The sequence below is a fragment of the Chanodichthys erythropterus genome, chromosome 19, assembly GCF_024489055.1.
Source record: "Chanodichthys erythropterus isolate Z2021 chromosome 19, ASM2448905v1, whole genome shotgun sequence".
NCBI lineage: Eukaryota > Metazoa > Chordata > Actinopteri > Cypriniformes > Xenocyprididae > Chanodichthys > Chanodichthys erythropterus.
The window spans coordinates 2998928-3016357 of record NC_090239.1 but is presented as its reverse complement, the minus strand read 5'-3'; the positions used below and the strand labels follow the sequence as shown (position 1 = coordinate 3016357).

The 17430-nt window shown below is 38.4% G+C and overlaps 1 protein-coding gene across 3 annotated transcripts in view; it reads right to left on the bottom strand.

Moving 5' to 3' along the window:
• The window catches only part of LOC137007983 (uncharacterized), a 36679-nt gene extending 21430 nt beyond the window's left edge, over window positions 1-15249 (bottom strand). The window contains exons 1-7 of one of the 3 annotated variants that reach the window (XM_067369752.1): window positions 15177-15249; window positions 14776-14858; window positions 14253-14543; window positions 13619-13909; window positions 13507-13539; window positions 12897-13054; window positions 5270-5507 (exon numbers count right to left, since the gene is read on the bottom strand). In XM_067369752.1, the coding sequence (XP_067225853.1) occupies window positions 5472-5507; window positions 12897-13054; window positions 13507-13539; window positions 13619-13909; window positions 14253-14543; window positions 14776-14858; window positions 15177-15208 (924 nt within the window). In that variant the 5' untranslated portion in view covers window positions 15209-15249 and the 3' untranslated portion in view covers window positions 5270-5471. Of the gene's footprint in view, window positions 1-5269; window positions 5508-12896; window positions 13055-13506; window positions 13540-13618; window positions 13910-14252; window positions 14544-14775; window positions 14859-15176 lie in introns of those variants that run through there. The other 2 variants (XM_067369751.1, XM_067369753.1) reach the window with 2 other exon arrangements.
• Window positions 15250-17430: the final 2181 nt, after the last annotated feature.

Here is a 17430-nt window from a genome sequence, read left to right as displayed (position 1 = left end):
ACGTCATAAAATCCGACCAATCACGTTGTGAATGTATCCCTGTGCCTTTAGGTTCAGTATCTTTTGGTTCGGTGATAAAATTGCCAATCTGAACGCTAACCGGACCAGGACTAAATGTTTTTTTTTTCTTCTTTGGTCCGGACCAAATAAACCAAACAAACCGAACTACAAGTGTGAACGCACCCTTAAAGTATTATGTTTTGTAATATATCTAATGTATTGTCCTCTCTGTTCCTTTCAATATTTCTAGCCTCTCTTTGAATCCTGGGATGAAACATCATCTGGAGCAGAATTGTTCTTTTTTGATCGTTTGTTGGACTTGTTGTTTGGCCATGTTGGTATGTTCATGAAGTGATAAAAGTGATGTGGGTTTTAAGAAATGTTTTTATATGACCCTGTTGTTCAAGTTATAGTTATAATTGTATTTCTTTGTGTGAAGGGCCATGATGGCCAATAAGTAATTTAAAAACATTTTCATGACAAAATTTTGTCCCTTTAAAAAATAAAATGATTTTCTAAATAAAAAATAAATTCAAAATAATACACATTTTATGTCATTTTTTAATGTAAATTTGAAAGATATATTTATTACATTTTGACCTGTTTTTCAAGATTACTTGAATGTGTGTATTTGCTATTTAAAGAAGTATGTTAAATGCAGTATACAATATATTTTGTTTGTAAAAATGCAGTATACAAAATATATAAATTACTGTAAATTTTACAGTAAAATACTGGCAGCAGGGTTGCCAGCCAGTTACTGTAATTTTTACAGTAGTGTTTCTGTAATTTAATTTACAGAATTTTACTGTATTCTCAATTACAGTAAAATTCTGTAAATACTGGCTGGCAACCCTGCTGCCAGTATTTTACTTTAAAATTTACAGTATTTTTTTAACAGTGTAGATAATGTATGAGTAAGTAAGTGTGAGTGAGTATGTGTAGATAGATATAGTTAGTTAGATAGTTAGATAGATAGTTAGATGGTTAGTAAGTTAGTTAGATAGTTAGAAAGTTAGTTAGTTTATGAGTTTGAGTGAGTTTGAATGGCTCAGTAATAGTACATAGAATGGAAGCTTCATTGAGTTTAATGAGCTTCAGTTTGTTTTGATTTGAATTTGAGTTAGATAGATAGTTATATAGTTAGTTAGAACGTTAGTTAGTTTATGAGTTTGAATGGCTCAGTAATATTATATAGAATGGAAGCTTCATTGAGCTTAATTGGCTTCAGTTTGTTTTGTTTTGAATCTTGACAGTTAAGAGTTTGATGGAATGTTCAGATTTTCAATGTAAGTCAATGGGAGTTTTTTCCAGTTTTAATCAGCATTTTTAGGAAAACCGTAAGTCGGATCAGTCTGAAAAGATATAGCAACTCCAGGCAGAACAGTCTGAAGGTCTGGGCTGAGTTTGGTGGTTGTAGATTTAAAGCTCTAGGAGGAGATGCAGTCTAAAATTTGGCTCAGAAGGACGGAATAATAATAAGTTTATATAGCAGATCAGTAAGTTGGCTTTTTCAAGCCAACTTAATAAGCTGCGCGGAAACGCTCAACATATTCTAAAGGGCTTTCACCAGGTTTTTGTTTCACTTGCGTTACACTTGTCCAGGGAAATGATCCCCGACCCAAAATTTCTTTTACTTGTCTTTTATAGTCACTGTAAGCCATGCTATATTGTCCCCAAGTTACTGGGGCCCTAGGGCCAAACTCAATTCCCTGAACTCTACGTAATTTACTTGAGGGAACCAGACTTTCTACCAGAACCTGTACATCAGCTATGCCCAAATTTTGTTGCCTAGCAACTGCTTCTATTTTATCCCACAAGACTTTGTTTGGGTTAAACAATTTAAAAGGTTCCAATCCTGCAAGCAAACTGTTTTTCTCATAGGCTGAGAGTCTAGTCCACTCTCCGAGCTCAAAAGCGGCTCCCACCTCTATGTTTCTCTCAACATTATCAGAACGTCTGACTGGAGCAGCTGAGACAGTCCCCCTGGAAGTGACCACATTCAGTTCCATGAGGGTCAGACAGAGATTTCTGACTTCAGGACCTGTGTTAGGTTTTTCTTGCATGGTAGGAAGCTCTGGGGTTTCTGCATAAGTGTGAAGGGTATTTGCAGCAGCAACATTCAATAAACTGCACATCTCAGTGTAACTGCTATCAGTCTGGTTCTCAGTCTGTGGGGTGGTGCCTGAAGTGGCAGCTGCATGAACAGTCTGAGAAGAGAGCTCGGAAGCGGAGAGAGCAGACACACTCTGCAATAATTTACAACTCATGGCTCTATCTGCTTTTTCACAAACTACTTCAAGTCCTTTACAACAACTACTCAGATCAAACCCTACATCAATTCCTGTGATTTCACATATTTTATCACGTTGGACAGTCAGACTGTACCATCCCTCAGTTATGTCTGGGACTTTCTTTTCAGGAGTTAAAGGTACACCACCCATTTTACAAATCCAAGAATAAGCACAAACAGCAAGAAATTTAAATCTTTCAGGCTCTTTCTTGGTCTGTAGCCAGTCAAGTTGTTGAACAACATTCCAATCAGAATCAAAGCCCTGACTAACCATTTTCTTGATTAGCTCTGCATATTTCTTTGAAGTGAGAGCCTCAGAGCAAAGCTGCTTACAGCGTTTACTCCCTTCTGTGTCATCTGTATCAGGACTGATCAAGTTACTCCATTTGTCAGCCATATCTTAGTAAAAGTTAATACTCACCTGAACAGATGGAAGCAGTGATCTTTAAACAATGAGTATTTACGACATTCCAGGCATTGTGAGGTTCACCCTGCCTACATCCGCAACACAGAAAAACATATAGGCTGGCTTCCAGTGTACAGGCATATGGCCATACAATTGTAAAATTTTTCAGGACTGTGACTTTGCGCCTTCTCAAGTCACAGATCGGTCCTGATCCATCTGGGGCTCTTCAACAGAACTCCTCTCCATCTCACCTGCCACCCGGCTCCTCTCCAGCTCACCTGCCACCCGGTTCCTCTCCTCCTTACCTGCCGCCCGGCTCCTCTCCAGCTCACCTGCCGCCCGGCTCCTCTCCTCCTTACCTGCCGCCCGGCTCCTCTCCAGCTCACCTGCCACCCGGCTCCTCTCCTCCTTACCTGCCGCCCGGCTCCTCTCCAGCTCACCTGCCGCCCGGCTCCTCTCCTCCTTACCTGCCGCCCGGCTCCTCTCCAGCTCACCTGCCGCCCGGCTCCTCTCCTCCTTACCTGTCGCCCGGCTCCTCTCCAGCTCACCTGCCGCCTGGCTCCTCTCCTCCTTACCTGCCGCCCGGCTCCTCTCCAGCTCACCTGCCGCCCGGCTCCTCTCCTCCTTACATGCCGCCCGGCTCCTCTCCAGCTCACCTGCTGCCCGGCTCATCTCCTCCTTACCTGCCGCCCGGCTCCTCTCCAGCTCACCTGCCGCCCGGCTCCTCTTCAGCTCACCTGCCGCCCGGCTCCTCTCCAGCTCACCTGCCGCCCGGCTCCTCTCCAGCCACTCATGCTGTCCACCTGCACTCTGATGAGATGCCGAGCACCTCGGGGTCCATCGTAGGTCAGTCGTTCAGTCCATCACTCATTAGGCCATTTCCAAAAGCAGGCCCAAGGAAAGAGACAGGTAGGGGTAGGAAGAAGAGGCGCTCGGAAATCCTCACCGATACACCAGTGAAGCTGGCATTGGAAGAGGAGGAGCGTCGAAAAGGGAAAAACATCAGAAAAAAAATCTTGGGGAGTGAGAAAAGCAAATACAAGAAGGTAAAAAGACCTGCCGGGAAAAGGGTGAAGGCTGATAACTCCTCTTCAGAAGAGGAAGATTTCTGTGTCGTCTGCATGGAACCATTCAGAAATTCAAGATCCAAAGAAGTGTGGGTCAAGTGTGTTTTATGTAGCTTTTGGGCCCACCAGGCATGCACTCCAGGCCTGAACAATTTTATTTGTCACCATTGTGACTCTGATTAACAATGCATTTAATTTGTTTGTTCTTGTCACCATTGTGACTCTGATTAACAATGCATTTAATTTGTTTGTTCTTGTCACCATTGTGACTTAAGTATGCATTTAATTTGTTTGTTCTTGTCACCATTGTGACTTAAGTATGCATTTAATTTGTTTGTTCTTGTCACCATTGTGACTTAAGAATGCATTTAATTTATTTGTTCTTGTCACCATTGTGACTGATAAAGAATGAATTTCATTTGTTGATTCTGTGGAGTGGGGGTAAATATGTTTATGTTAATTTGCTCTCACTCACTCACACACACACACACACACCCATATGAATGTGCACGAATGTGCATCATCTCGGGAGTGACCGGGTTATTGTCAGACCACCCGCTCCCGCCTAAAGTACACTATAGTCCGCCTATTCAAAATTTAATCCCGCACAGCAAGAAATCTTATCGGGTCCCGCGGGAATGCAGACCTCTATAGTACACTATGGGTTCAAGTGTACTATAACTGCTAACTAAATACATTTTTTAAATACAGATTTTATTAAAAGCACATTTTTGTTAATGCTGTCTCAAAATAGCACAGTTGAGCACACTTAAATGTTCTCAAGATTATCTGAAAAAGTAAAAGGACAAATTTTTTGTATATTAAGTACAAAATTAGTGCTGAAAAATAGAGCACTTTAAAGGGTTAGTTCACCCAAAAATTAAAATTCTGTCATTTATTACTCACCCTCATGTCGTTTCACACCCGTAAGACATTCGTTAATCTTCGGAATACAAATTAAGATATTTTAGTTGAAATCCGATCGGAGCATTGGAGCATTGTGAATCTGTGTGTCGAATCTGCAGTTCAGAGCGCCAAAGTCATGTGATTTCAGCAGTTTGGCGGTTTGACCTGCGATCCGATTCATGATTCGATACACTGATTCATTTATGCTCTGATGCTTACTGAAGCAGTGTTTTGAAATCGGCCATCACTAAATAAGTCGTTATTTTGTTTTTTTGCTGCACCAAAAGTATTCTCGTCACTTTATAATATTAATATTGAGCCACTGTACTCACATGAACCGATTTAAATATGTTTTTAGTTATGGATCTTGACAGAGGAAGTGACATTGCTCCCTAAGGAGACCTCACGGAGCCATCGGATTTCAACTAAAATATCTTAATTTGTGTTCCAAAGATTAACGAAGGGCTTACGGGTGTGAAACGACATAATGACAGAAATTTAATTTTTGGGTGAACTAACCCTTTAAGTAAATGTAATTTATTTCACAATTGTGAACTCATGTTTCCATTTGATAGAAGTTTCTCTCTTGGTTGGAGTATTTATAAAGATGTTGCAAGAGGCTCAAGAGGTGATTCTGTAATCAGATCAGCCCACATTGCAGAATGTCAGCAGGCCCGGGTTAACCCAGTGTAGTGCCCTAGGGTGACCACATTTGAAGTAATGGTAAATAAGCCTTACCTTAGCAGAAAATATTTGTTTCTAGAATTTGTGCATGCAAAATCGGTAGTTAGTTCTGCCTTCACGAGCTATTGGAGTTATCGTAAATACGAGCTTCCTAGGTAAAAAAAAAAAAAAATGTACATGAACATTTACATGTGTATTCATTTGAAGCATATTGTATGTTTTATAGGCTACATAGCGAATATTGCCTGCATTTGACCTAAATAACAGAATCGTAAGCCACTGGACTATCTAGATAGCACTGTGAATTTGGTTGTCAGTGCATGGGACACCACATAGGCCTATAATTTTGGATTTAAAAAGATTTTCCCAATAAATAGGCAAGAATAAACCTGGTGTCCTCCATGCAGCGGCATGCACAGACCTCCGCGAGGACAGGGGCGAAATCGCGTTCTGGGGGAGGAGAAATGGGAACGCGGTGCACCGCGACGTAGACCTACATCGGATGGGACGGATTTTTCAGTCCCGCGCCCGCCCATCATATGATTCTCCCGCAACCCGCACACGAGTAGAGTCTCACCGCCCGCGCCCATCGAATCTTGTCCCGCGGATCTCTACCGCGATGCGACCGCAAAGGGAAATTCACTTTCGCGATCAAAGATACAATCAATACGCGATCAATATATTTCAATATATTTTGCATCCGCATCTTTCCAGCTAAATAATATACAAAACATGATTTTTTAATCACTTGGTGCCCCCCTATTGGCTGGTTACCCAGGGCACTCGCCCAATCCCTTCTATGGATAATTCGGCCCTGATGTCAGGTATTCATCTTTTACTCTGTTTGTGAGCATTTGATGTTTTGTATTGATCATATTTGAATCGATTATGTAATTAGCATTTACATTTACCTGACTAATAGCTAAATTATGTTTGATTTTATTCTGACTTACTCTGAAATGATTGACTCTAGTAGATTACGTTAAATCCATAACCCCACAACTCAGGTTAGTAACAGACTAAAGTACAGTTTAGGTGGAGCAGTGGGGCACACCAACTGATATTTTAGAGCTCCGAATAACACATTGGCGTTAGTTATGTGAAAGATTTTATGTTTAAAGTGTTGGCCTCAGCATTAGAGGGAGGTAGACAGAGGGTCTTTTGTCCTCTGTTGAAGCTGTGATCTAACATCAGGTTTTCTTTATGTACTGGAACCACTCCCATGTACAGTGGCAGAGCCAGGATTTTTTCATAGGGCAAGCGATTCAGAAAGAAAGTGGTGCGGCCACGCTTTCCACGCTTTTATAGACGCGATTTGTGAACAGCCCCTAATATGACAACTTTTTAGTGATCATAGAGGGAGCATGCCAAATCCCTTAAGCAGTAGCCTATGCTTATTTTTGCACACAGAATTGCACATATAACCAAGGCAATATTAGGTTTTTATTCTATGTCACAATTTTTTAAATAATAGTGCACAATTATACACAGCTGTGTGTAATTGCACTCACTGATAGAAAAACAGTTGTACTATATATCATGCAACACTCTTGTGACAGTTTTGAAAAAATGACAGTTTTGTGTTTTATTAACAGACATTGACTGTATTCCAAAACATTACAATCTCTTTTTTTGTCACACACAGTATTGCAACTTTCACCTGGCGTCTTAACACCCAAATTATATTACATAACTTGTCTGGGCACACAACCTGTTAACGGAGTACACAAATAACACACACGTTGTACTCTTTCCCATCATCCAGTCACTCTAAATGGCACATTTTTATTAAACTATTAAACAGATTAGGTCACATGACATACACTTCGCAGTGTGATTGGATTGCCTGTACCACAGAGAGAAAAAAAAAAAAAAAAAAAAAACAAAGCTGGAAAACCAAATAAAATTACAAATACAAATTAAAGCTGCAAGCAGCGTTGAGAGGGCCCTCGCACCCGGGCTCACCGCCACCCGTTGGCCTCAGGAAAATAGTGAACAGTGGGCGTCATGCATTTAAGTGAGTGAATACAGGAGAATTATGCCAAAGTCATTTCGAAATGCCACACTTCCTGCGGCCAACAGGTGGCGCTTTTACCTTAACTGAATTTTGCCATGTTGATGTCTTCAGGCCAGGACTATCATTGAACACGTGAAGTTTGAAGCAGATCGGACATTGTATGCCAGAGTTACAACAACTTCCTGTTTCTTTCGTGGCGTTAATCGCATACATTAGCACTCAGCCAAGTGTTGCATGATTTAACGTGTCTCTAGCATGTCTGGTACTTCGTGGCATGATGAAATGTGAATCTGGTGTTGAATTACAGTATAAAGCATGCCACTTCCTGTTGCCAGCAGGTGGCGCTATGACTAACTGAATATTGTCATATAGATGTCTTTAGGCCAGGACTCTTATCACACATGTGAAGTTTGGAGCAGATCAGACATTGTATGCCTGAGTTACAGCAGCTTCCTCTTTCATGGCGAAACATCAGATTTTGTCAGGCCGCTACAGACACGCCCTTCAGTGAAAACTCAAGATCTTTGATATTTATCATCGCTAAGGTCTTAAGATTAGACTGACAACATATGATGTTGATCTGGTTAAATCTCCATGAGGAGTTAATCACAGTGTAAAACATGTCATTTCCTGTTGCCCCCAGGTGGCGCTATGACTGTAACTGAATATTGTTATGAAGATGTCTTCAGGTCAGGACTCTAATAAAGCATGTGAAGTTTGAGGCAGATCCGACATTGTTTGTCTGAGTTACTACAACTTCCTTTTTCATGGCGAAAACATCAAACTTTCTCAGGCCGCCACGGACACGCCCTTCAGTGAAAACTCTAGATCTTCGCAATTTAACGTCACAAAGGTCTTTAGATTGGACTGACCAAAAATGGCATTGATCTGATTAAATCTCTAGGAGGAGTTCGTTAAAGTACAACGTCTGGAAAATGCAAAAAACGGTGAATTAACTAAAAATATCTGACTTCCTGTTCGGTTTCGGAATTCGTTCCAAGAGAATTTTTTGTAGGTACTGGGCTGATAAATGTGTGTACCGAATTTCAAAACCCTAGTGAAATGTAGCGAGCGGGGCTGTACGTTAGATGGCGCTATCGAGCCATTTTGCCACGCCCAATTGCGAAACCCATAACAGACGTAAATTTTCACCACTTCTGACGCGTATGCAAAGTTTCATGAGTTTTCGAGCACGTTTAGGCCCTCTAAAATGCGATTTACTTTGGAGAATAATAATAAATATAGCTGCGAGCAGCGATGGCGGGCCCAAGCCCGGTGGCACCGCCACCCCGGTGGCTTCAGGGCAACTGTGCACAGCGGGCAATAGGCACTTAAAACGGTTAAACATCAAAGGACTATGTCAAATTCACTCCACATTTACTGCACTACAAGGTGCCGTTATAGAGCCCCTCCTCCCTGCCCATTTTCAAAGGATTACATGTGCCAAGTTTTAACATTATTCTGATGAATTTTGAAGCAAATCAGGTAAAAATAAGAGGGTGATCTCAATGTATGCTGAAAGTGACACATTTTCTGCTTCCAGTTGGTGGCGCTATGACTTTGAATCACAATAGTCAAATCCATGTGATCAGCCTTGTACAACGAAGACTAAGCCAAAGTTTCATCAAAATCAATTAATGTATGCAGAAGTTATAACACTTTGTTTCCCTTTTCTTGCCATAAATTTGTTGCCTCGCCACGGCCAAACCGTTTGAGATATCCAAAATCCGTTTGCAATTAAACAACTTCAATGTGTTAGCAACAAGTTAAAAAAAGCTTGGTGTAAATTGGATAAACCCTGTAGGAGTAGTAGTATAAAATTCATAGCCTGTTTTTTCAAAAAATTAACATTCAAACCAAAATAGCTGACTTCCTGTTGGTCGGAGCTAATGAATGTAAATTAGAAAATTGTCCGGCTTGATGAGAATAATATGTGTACCGAGTTTGGTGACTGTAGGAAAAACTAACCCCCCACTTTTGTCAAAAGGTGGCGCTACTGAGCCCCTCCACCACGCCCATTTCTATGGCTTTGTCCATGTCTACTGGTTGACAATATTGATGTGTGTGTCGAGTTTCATGCAATTTGAAGCATGTTAAGAGCCTCAAAAACACTCAAGAATATTATTACAGTTTGACCTGTTGCCATGGCAACAATATTTCAAATATCAAAAATCCTGTCATAGGTCTACATCTGCTGTGTATTGACATTACACTGATGAAGTTTGAAGCAAATCAGGTAAAAATAAGAGGGTGATCTCAAAGCATTTTAAAAGTGATACACTTCTTGCTGCCATTTGGTGGCGCTATAACTTTGACTCACAATAGTTACATCCATGTGATCAGACTACTACAACCAACACACTCCTGAAGTTTCATAAACATCAATCAATGTATGCAGAAGTTATAACACATTTCCTGTTTCCCTTTTCTCGCCATAAATTCGTTGCCTCGCCACGGCCAAACCGTTTGAGATATCCAAAATCCGTTTGCAATTAAACAACTTCAATGTGTTCGCAACAAGTTAAAAAAAGCTTGGTGTAAATTGGATAAACCCTGTAGGAGTAGTAGTATAAAATTCATAGCCTGTTTTTTCAAAAAATTAACATTCAAACCAAAATAGCTGACTTCCTGTTGGTCGGAGCTAATGAATGTAAATTAGAAAATTGTCCGGCTTGATGAGAATAATATGTGTACCGAGTTTGGTGACTGTAGGAAAAACTAACCCCCACTTTTGTCAAAAGGTGGCGCTACTGAGCCCCTCCACCACGCCCATTTCTATGGCTTTGTCCATGTCTACTGGTTGACAATATTGATGTGTGTGTCGAGTTTCATGCAATTTGAAGCATGTTAAGAGCCTCAAAAACACTCAAGAATATTATTACAGTTTGACCTGTTGCCATGGCAACAATATTTCAAATATCAAAAATCCTGTCATAGGTCTACATCTGCTGTGTATTGACATTACACTGATGAAGTTTGAAGCAAATCAGGTAAAAATAAGAGGGTGATCTCAAAACATTTCAAAAAGTGATACACTTCCTGCTGCCAGTTGGTGGCGCTATAACTTTGACTCACAATAGTCACATCCATGTGATCAGACTCCTATAACGAACACACTCGTGAAGTTTCATAAAGATCAATATATGTATTAAGACGTTATAACACATTTCCTGTTTCCTTTTTCTCGCCATAAATTCGTTGCCTCGCCACGGCCAAACCGTTCGAGATATCAAAAATCCCCTGGCAATTTTTAATCATCAGTGTCTTGACTTCATGCTGACCGAGTTTGGTGGCGATCGGATTAATCGTCTAGGAGGAGTATATCAAATTCCAGAGCATGCGTTTTTCAAACAACCCTTAATAGCTGACTTCCTGTTGGCGTGGCGATTAACTTAGAGCGCGAAAGTTGTTCGGCCCGATGAGGTCTATATGTGTACCGAGTTTCATACTAATACGTGCAAGCATGTTTAATATATGGACCAAATTTTCAGACTTTTTTCAAGGGGGCGCTGTCGAGCCCCCCTGCCACGCCCGGGTACCAGCCTCTCCGGCGTCCTAATGGCCGCGGATTCCAATGTGTGTGCCAATTTTCAAGAGTTTTTGAGCATGTTAAGGCCCCCAAAAAGCCCCGGAAGACGAAAAAAAAATAAAAAAAAAAAAAAATAATAATAATAATAATCCTTAGAAGAACAAGAGGGCCCTGCGCGAATTTTCGCTTGGGCCCTAATAATCCTTAGAAGAACAAGAGGGCCCTGCGCGAATTTTCGCTTGGGCCCTAATAATAAACGGAGCAATTCCAATAGGGTCCTCACACCATCGGTGCTCGGGCCCTAATGAGAGTATAGCTTATACATATTTATCATAGTCAAGTTAAATTTTATTAACTTGAGCTTTGTTGCTGGTTTTGTTACACACCTGCAACCATATCATCAGTTGGATAGCACTCTAAGTCTGCCATAATTTATTACTGACCTCACAGAATGGTATTTAATGTCCACATACTGGCGATCTCACTTTGTATAGAAAGACTTTGCGCCTGCGCATACGCATTCTTTCACAGAGCACTGCTAATAAATCGGAAGTCTCGCACCTTCGCAGAAAACATGATGAAAAAAATATAGGCCTTTATCACAGTTTAATTTAAGTTACTTACAGAGGAACCATTAGACTGATTTAATTTTATTTTTAATGTTATTTTGTTCATTTTTGCATTATATTACGAGCCATTATTGTCTAGCCTATAACATTATCCAATCACTGTACTCAAATATGGACGATATGACTTATTTATGATGATCAGACCAATTATTTTTGAACAATCGTCTATGGGCTGGAAATATTCCTTTATTTAAACAACTTCAATTTGATTTAATTATTGATTATTGTATTCAGTAGATGCATGAAAAAATGCACCTTTAATTAAACCTTTAATTTAATACCCCACCCCCCAAAATAGACATTATATTTTATGATTTGTCTAATTATAATGCTCTTTAACGTGATATGTTGTTTGCATTTTGTATTCTTGTAGTTCTGCAATAAAATCAGGTTATCAGACTCTGCACATACACATACAGTATGGCTTGCGCGTTCCCCTTTAAATCACGAAATAACCGTCTGAATATCATGACACCCGTTTTCTCTGATTCACAATAAGCTGAGATTGTATAAGAAGTATCTGTGCTGAATTTTACATAAATCACAACAATCCTGTGCTATGGGCACAGCCATTGATACAATTTGAAGCTTCCGCTTTCGAACACGGAAGTGTGATAAAGGCCTATAAGGTGGATAGACTAAACATGTAATACACATGTGCATGAAATCACGTTTTCACAGATTCATGTTTTGGTAGTTTACACAGATATGACAGCAGTATCGTTATCAAAAATTTGCACTTTAAAAACGTGCTTTCAAAACTTTGCATTTTCAGGCCACCAAAACGCTGTTGTGGTATAAATGAAAGGCCAAAAAACGCATAAAAAATTTCTGGTTTTAGTCGAAAACAGTGTCGTATAAACAGCACCTTTACATTATTTCTGTCAGGACCACTATCATCAAAATATGATTGATAATGCGTAGAGTTTGTATTGGCGGTATGGTTCTGTTCTGGGCAAGAACTCCCTGTGCATCCATGCGGCCTAACATGGATAAGAGCTGGGCGAGCAGCAAACAGAACAGAACCAACATATGCAGATGTCATTAAATGTCATAATTTAACATGTACACATATTTCAAGAATTAGTCTGATTAGGGGAATAATCAGGCTAATCCTGACTGAAGAGAGGAGGAGCTGGGGATGGAGGAGGGTAATTTGCTCCTGAGAAATGCAATAGCTGCTGATAATACTGAAGAGCTTATATATGGACGATGTGATAGGCGTCGTATTTCTATAGGTAGACGTAAGTCACCTGGGAGTCAGCTGATGACGTGACCTGCCAGAACTGACGCTAACGCTGGATCTTTACATGAAAAATGAAACAAAATTCACAACTTTCATTCCGTTTCATTCTGATCATTTACTGTTGTCATTGTTGGTTCTTCAGAAGCACCTCTTTCATATTTCATCTGGGATCCAGAAGGGTTGGAGCATTTGAACCTCTTTACACAAAAGGCTGACATCCCGATGATGAAGAGGATGATGATGATGATGAAACAGCCAAACAGCCAGGCTGTAGATCCTGTTTGATATGATATATAGTAAAATTAAGAATATTCCGTAATGTCTACAGATGTATTCAAATGCATAAAATTGTTCATAAAACAACCATATTTCAGCCTACTGGACTTCTCACACAGATTTCACAAAACACTTCTGCTGCTGTTAGAATATGTACTCATATCTAACTGTAAATATATCAGACTGTCAGTATTTGTAAACTCTCCCTTGATCAATAAGACTTGAGCATCCTTTACCATGTCAATTTCTGTGACTTGACATTAAAGTTATTTCTGACAAGTGATAGAAGAGCAGTTTCCATTTTTATAGTAATTCAGAACAGTAAACAATAACCAGTTGTTTTTTAATATGGTATGATACCTGTATTAACATGAACATGCTGAATAACTGTGTTCTAACCTGAATTCACACTCAGTTATAGATAACTATAATAGAATGTAATATATTTCTTACCAGGATCTTCAGGGCCAGTTTGTTTACTGGGCTCTGTAAACAGATTTTAAACCACTGTTAGTAGATTGAAAATAATTTATTGAATTATAAACAACAGTATTATATCCAGTACCTATTATGTCCACAGTGAATTCTGTGCTTTTCGTTCCACATGTTGTTTGCACAAAGAATTTGAATCGTCCCGTCATTGCTTTAGTTGCATTGTATCTGCATGTGAAGTTGTTTCTCTGTTCACAGGAGCCCTGAAGATCTTGTCTACAGATTGATTTATTGTCTTTATAGTTCTCAGTGTAATAAAACTTATATTTTTCAATGCAGCATTCAGAGCAGTTCTGAGGGACGCTGCAGGTGAGATTTGCTTTTTTCCCCACAGTCACATTTTTACAGCTTACACTGCAACCATCTTATTGAAGAAAAAAAGAATATTATCAGAATATTACAATACATCAACAGAAAACTAATTTCATTTCATGACATTTTACACATCAAACGTAAAGTTGAAATGTGTTGCTTGATTGATTATATACAGTAATGTTAATATAACAGCAGCAGCAGTTATTGCTCTATAACAACTATATAACAGCTTATATTATAAAAGAATGTAATATCATTTTTGTCAGAAGCTTCAGTAACAGTTTCAGGTTTAATGAGCTCTGAGAACTGATTATAATCTACTATTAGTACACTGAAAATAAATGTACAGCTGCAAACAGTTATTGAATTATAAACAACAGTATTATATGTACCTGCTTTGTTCACAGTCGATTCTGTGTATAATGCTCCACACTTTCTTTGTACAAAGAATCTGAACTGTCTCATCACTTCTGTAGTTGGAGTGTAACTGCATGTGAAGTTGTTTTTTTGTTCACAGGAGTCCAGAAGATCTTCTCTACAGATTGGTATGTCTTGTTTCTCAGGGTATTCAAACTTATACTTTGTAATGCAGCATTCAGAGCACTTCAGAGAGACGCTGCAGGTGAGATTTACTTCTTTTCCCACAGTTTCAGTCACATCCTCACAGCTTACAATGATGTCATCTGAAAAATATCATTGTATATCATATAATACAGCAACTGAACAATAATAGAAATGTCTGTTGCTTTAAAAGAAAAAAGATCAGATTCACTTTCATTGAAAATTGTGCTTTTTTATTTGTGTATGTATGTATGAAATTCATATGAACCAAAACATTTTCCATTTCCATTATCTTATATTCAGCCCCTCCTCAAAACTATCACACTCCCTCTAGAGGAAAGTTTATTCTCTTACCAACATCAGCTCGACAGACAGCAGTACAAGTCAAAACCACAATTAACAGATGCACAGCATTTACAGCATTCATGCTTTTGCTTCTGCAATAGAAAAAAGACAGACATTTGCACAAAAAAAAAAAAAAAGACTTAACACGATTAAATAAAAAGAGATGCTTTAGGCTACTTAAAGTTGAGTAGAAATGTAAGAATTTATCAGCAAAAGTTTGCTTGGATTAAATCAGCTCCGTTAGGAATAGCTCAAAACTACAAGCCTGTCTTCATCTGAACATATGGATACTTTCATGCTGGTTTAAAGTCGCTTAGTTTGAAATGACGATTACATTTCTTTTAAATAAACTATTCTTTCATTTTAGTAAAGAATATTATTTTCCTGTTGAGAGAGATAGTTTTCCTCACCTCTGGTCCATGTCTTCTCCGTCTGAGTTCATTCACTCTGAACTCTCTCTGCAGCGACACCAGCCTATAAACGACCGACTGAGCTTTCGCTTTCATATTGAGTCAGTTTTCACACGGCTGTCCTGCTGTGATTTTTTGGCCAGCAGCGGGTGCTCCTGTCACTATCCTGCAAATTTCCCTTCATGCCATAACCGTGACGACAGCTGCCTAATGCAAAAACAAGCTTATCGTTCTAGTTTTATTGCCTAAACACCGTCAAGAACGTCACAAGAGAAGTTTGGTGGATTCCATTATAATTTGTTATTTATTTCTGTATTCCAGGCCATCATAAAGAGCAAACATATCAGTTTATGTCCTCATTTACAAATATAACAAGCTTAAACAAGCAGCAATCCTCAGCAAGAGTCATCAAACGACACTCTTTAACAGTTTCATGCTGTTTATGTACATTCAGGTGCTGCTTAATCACAAATAGTTTCAAATGATAATCATATTGATCAAAGACAGTTGATTTCATCATAGCAGGACACGCTCTCTGCTGGCAGAAGAATGCATTGCAACAGTAGGGTAACAGTTGGTTAGGGTAACATGGGGTTAGATGGAAACTACTGCCTGGGGGTCTTCTTACTCCAGTAGAGGCCATTTTACAACTTTATTACTTTATATTCCCAAATCACTTGTATAGGTTACACTTCACGGACATCAAAGTAGATAAAAAAAGACATTTCAGACAATCCTGAGAAGTATTATGGGACTTATATAATATATTTATAATGCCAACTTAATAAATATATTTATAACGCTATTTGAAAAAAACAAACAAACAAAAAAAAAACAACAATAGGCAAAATCAATAGGCATATACGATGTGGATATATGACACGCAAAACGAATAAAAGAAAAACAATATTTACTCAAAAATGATCAAAATCTTTTGAAACAAAGACAGGATTATTATCTGATGCAGATCATCTCAACATGGCTAAATATTGGCTGATTAATTGTTCTGATCAATATAATAATTGATCTATTATTATTGCTGACACAGTATGTGAGTTTTATAGTTATATTTGTAGTTAAACTGAACATTATATTCACATAAAAAAATGAAACAAAATTCACAGCTTTCATTTTGTTTCATTCTGATCATTTACTGTTGTTATTGTTGGTTCTTCAGAAGCACCTCTTTCATATTTCATCTGTAATCCAGAAGGTTTGGAGCGTTTGGACCTCTTTACACAAAAGACTGACATGATGAAGATAATGATGATGAAGATGATGATGATGATACAGCCAACAACAGCACCAGTGGGTTGTATAGGGGCCGTAGATCCAGATCCATATTTCTCTGTTTGATATATGTAATAAAATTAAGAATATTCCAATTTTTTTTTTTTAAATGCATTCAAATGCTGTAAAAAAAAAAAAAAAGCCTATTGGACTTCTCACACAGACTTCACAATACACTTCTGCTGCTGTTAGAATTTGTACACATATCAAGTATAAAGTACTTTATACAGAAACATATCAGACTGTATATATTTTTAAACTCTTCCATGATCAGTAAGCCTTTACTTAAGTTTATTGAAATTTATTATTACTGTGTCATTAATTTATGCGACTTGACATTAAGGAAATTTCTGACAAATGGTGGAAAAGCAGTTTCCATTTTTATAGTAATTCGGAACAGTAAACAATGATCAATTATATCTGAATATGGTATTAAGATGCCTGTATTAACATGAATATCAGGTGCAATATATTTCTTACCAAAATCTTCAGTGTCAATTAGAGATTTACTGGGTTCTGTAAACAGATTTTAAACCTCTGTTAGTAGATTGAAAATAAATGTACAGTTGTAAACATTTATTGAATTATAAACTTTATTAATCCCCAAAGGGAAATTTGTCACAGCAGCATAACTATATAATTAAAAACAAAAACATAATCAACATTCACAATAGCAACAACTGAAGAAACAACTGTTGTTTTATAAGGTATTATATACCTTATAAAACAACCTTGATTGATAAAAATATACCTTGATTGATTATATACAGTAATGTTAATATAACAACAGCAGCAAGTTTTATTGCTCTATAACAACTATATAACAGCTTCTTGTGTTCTCTTAGTAACCTGAATTTGTATTCAATAATAAATAATTTTAATAGAATGTAATTTACTTCCTACCAGAAGCTTCAGTGATAATTTCGGGTTTAATGGGCTCTGTTAACAGATATTAAACCACTGT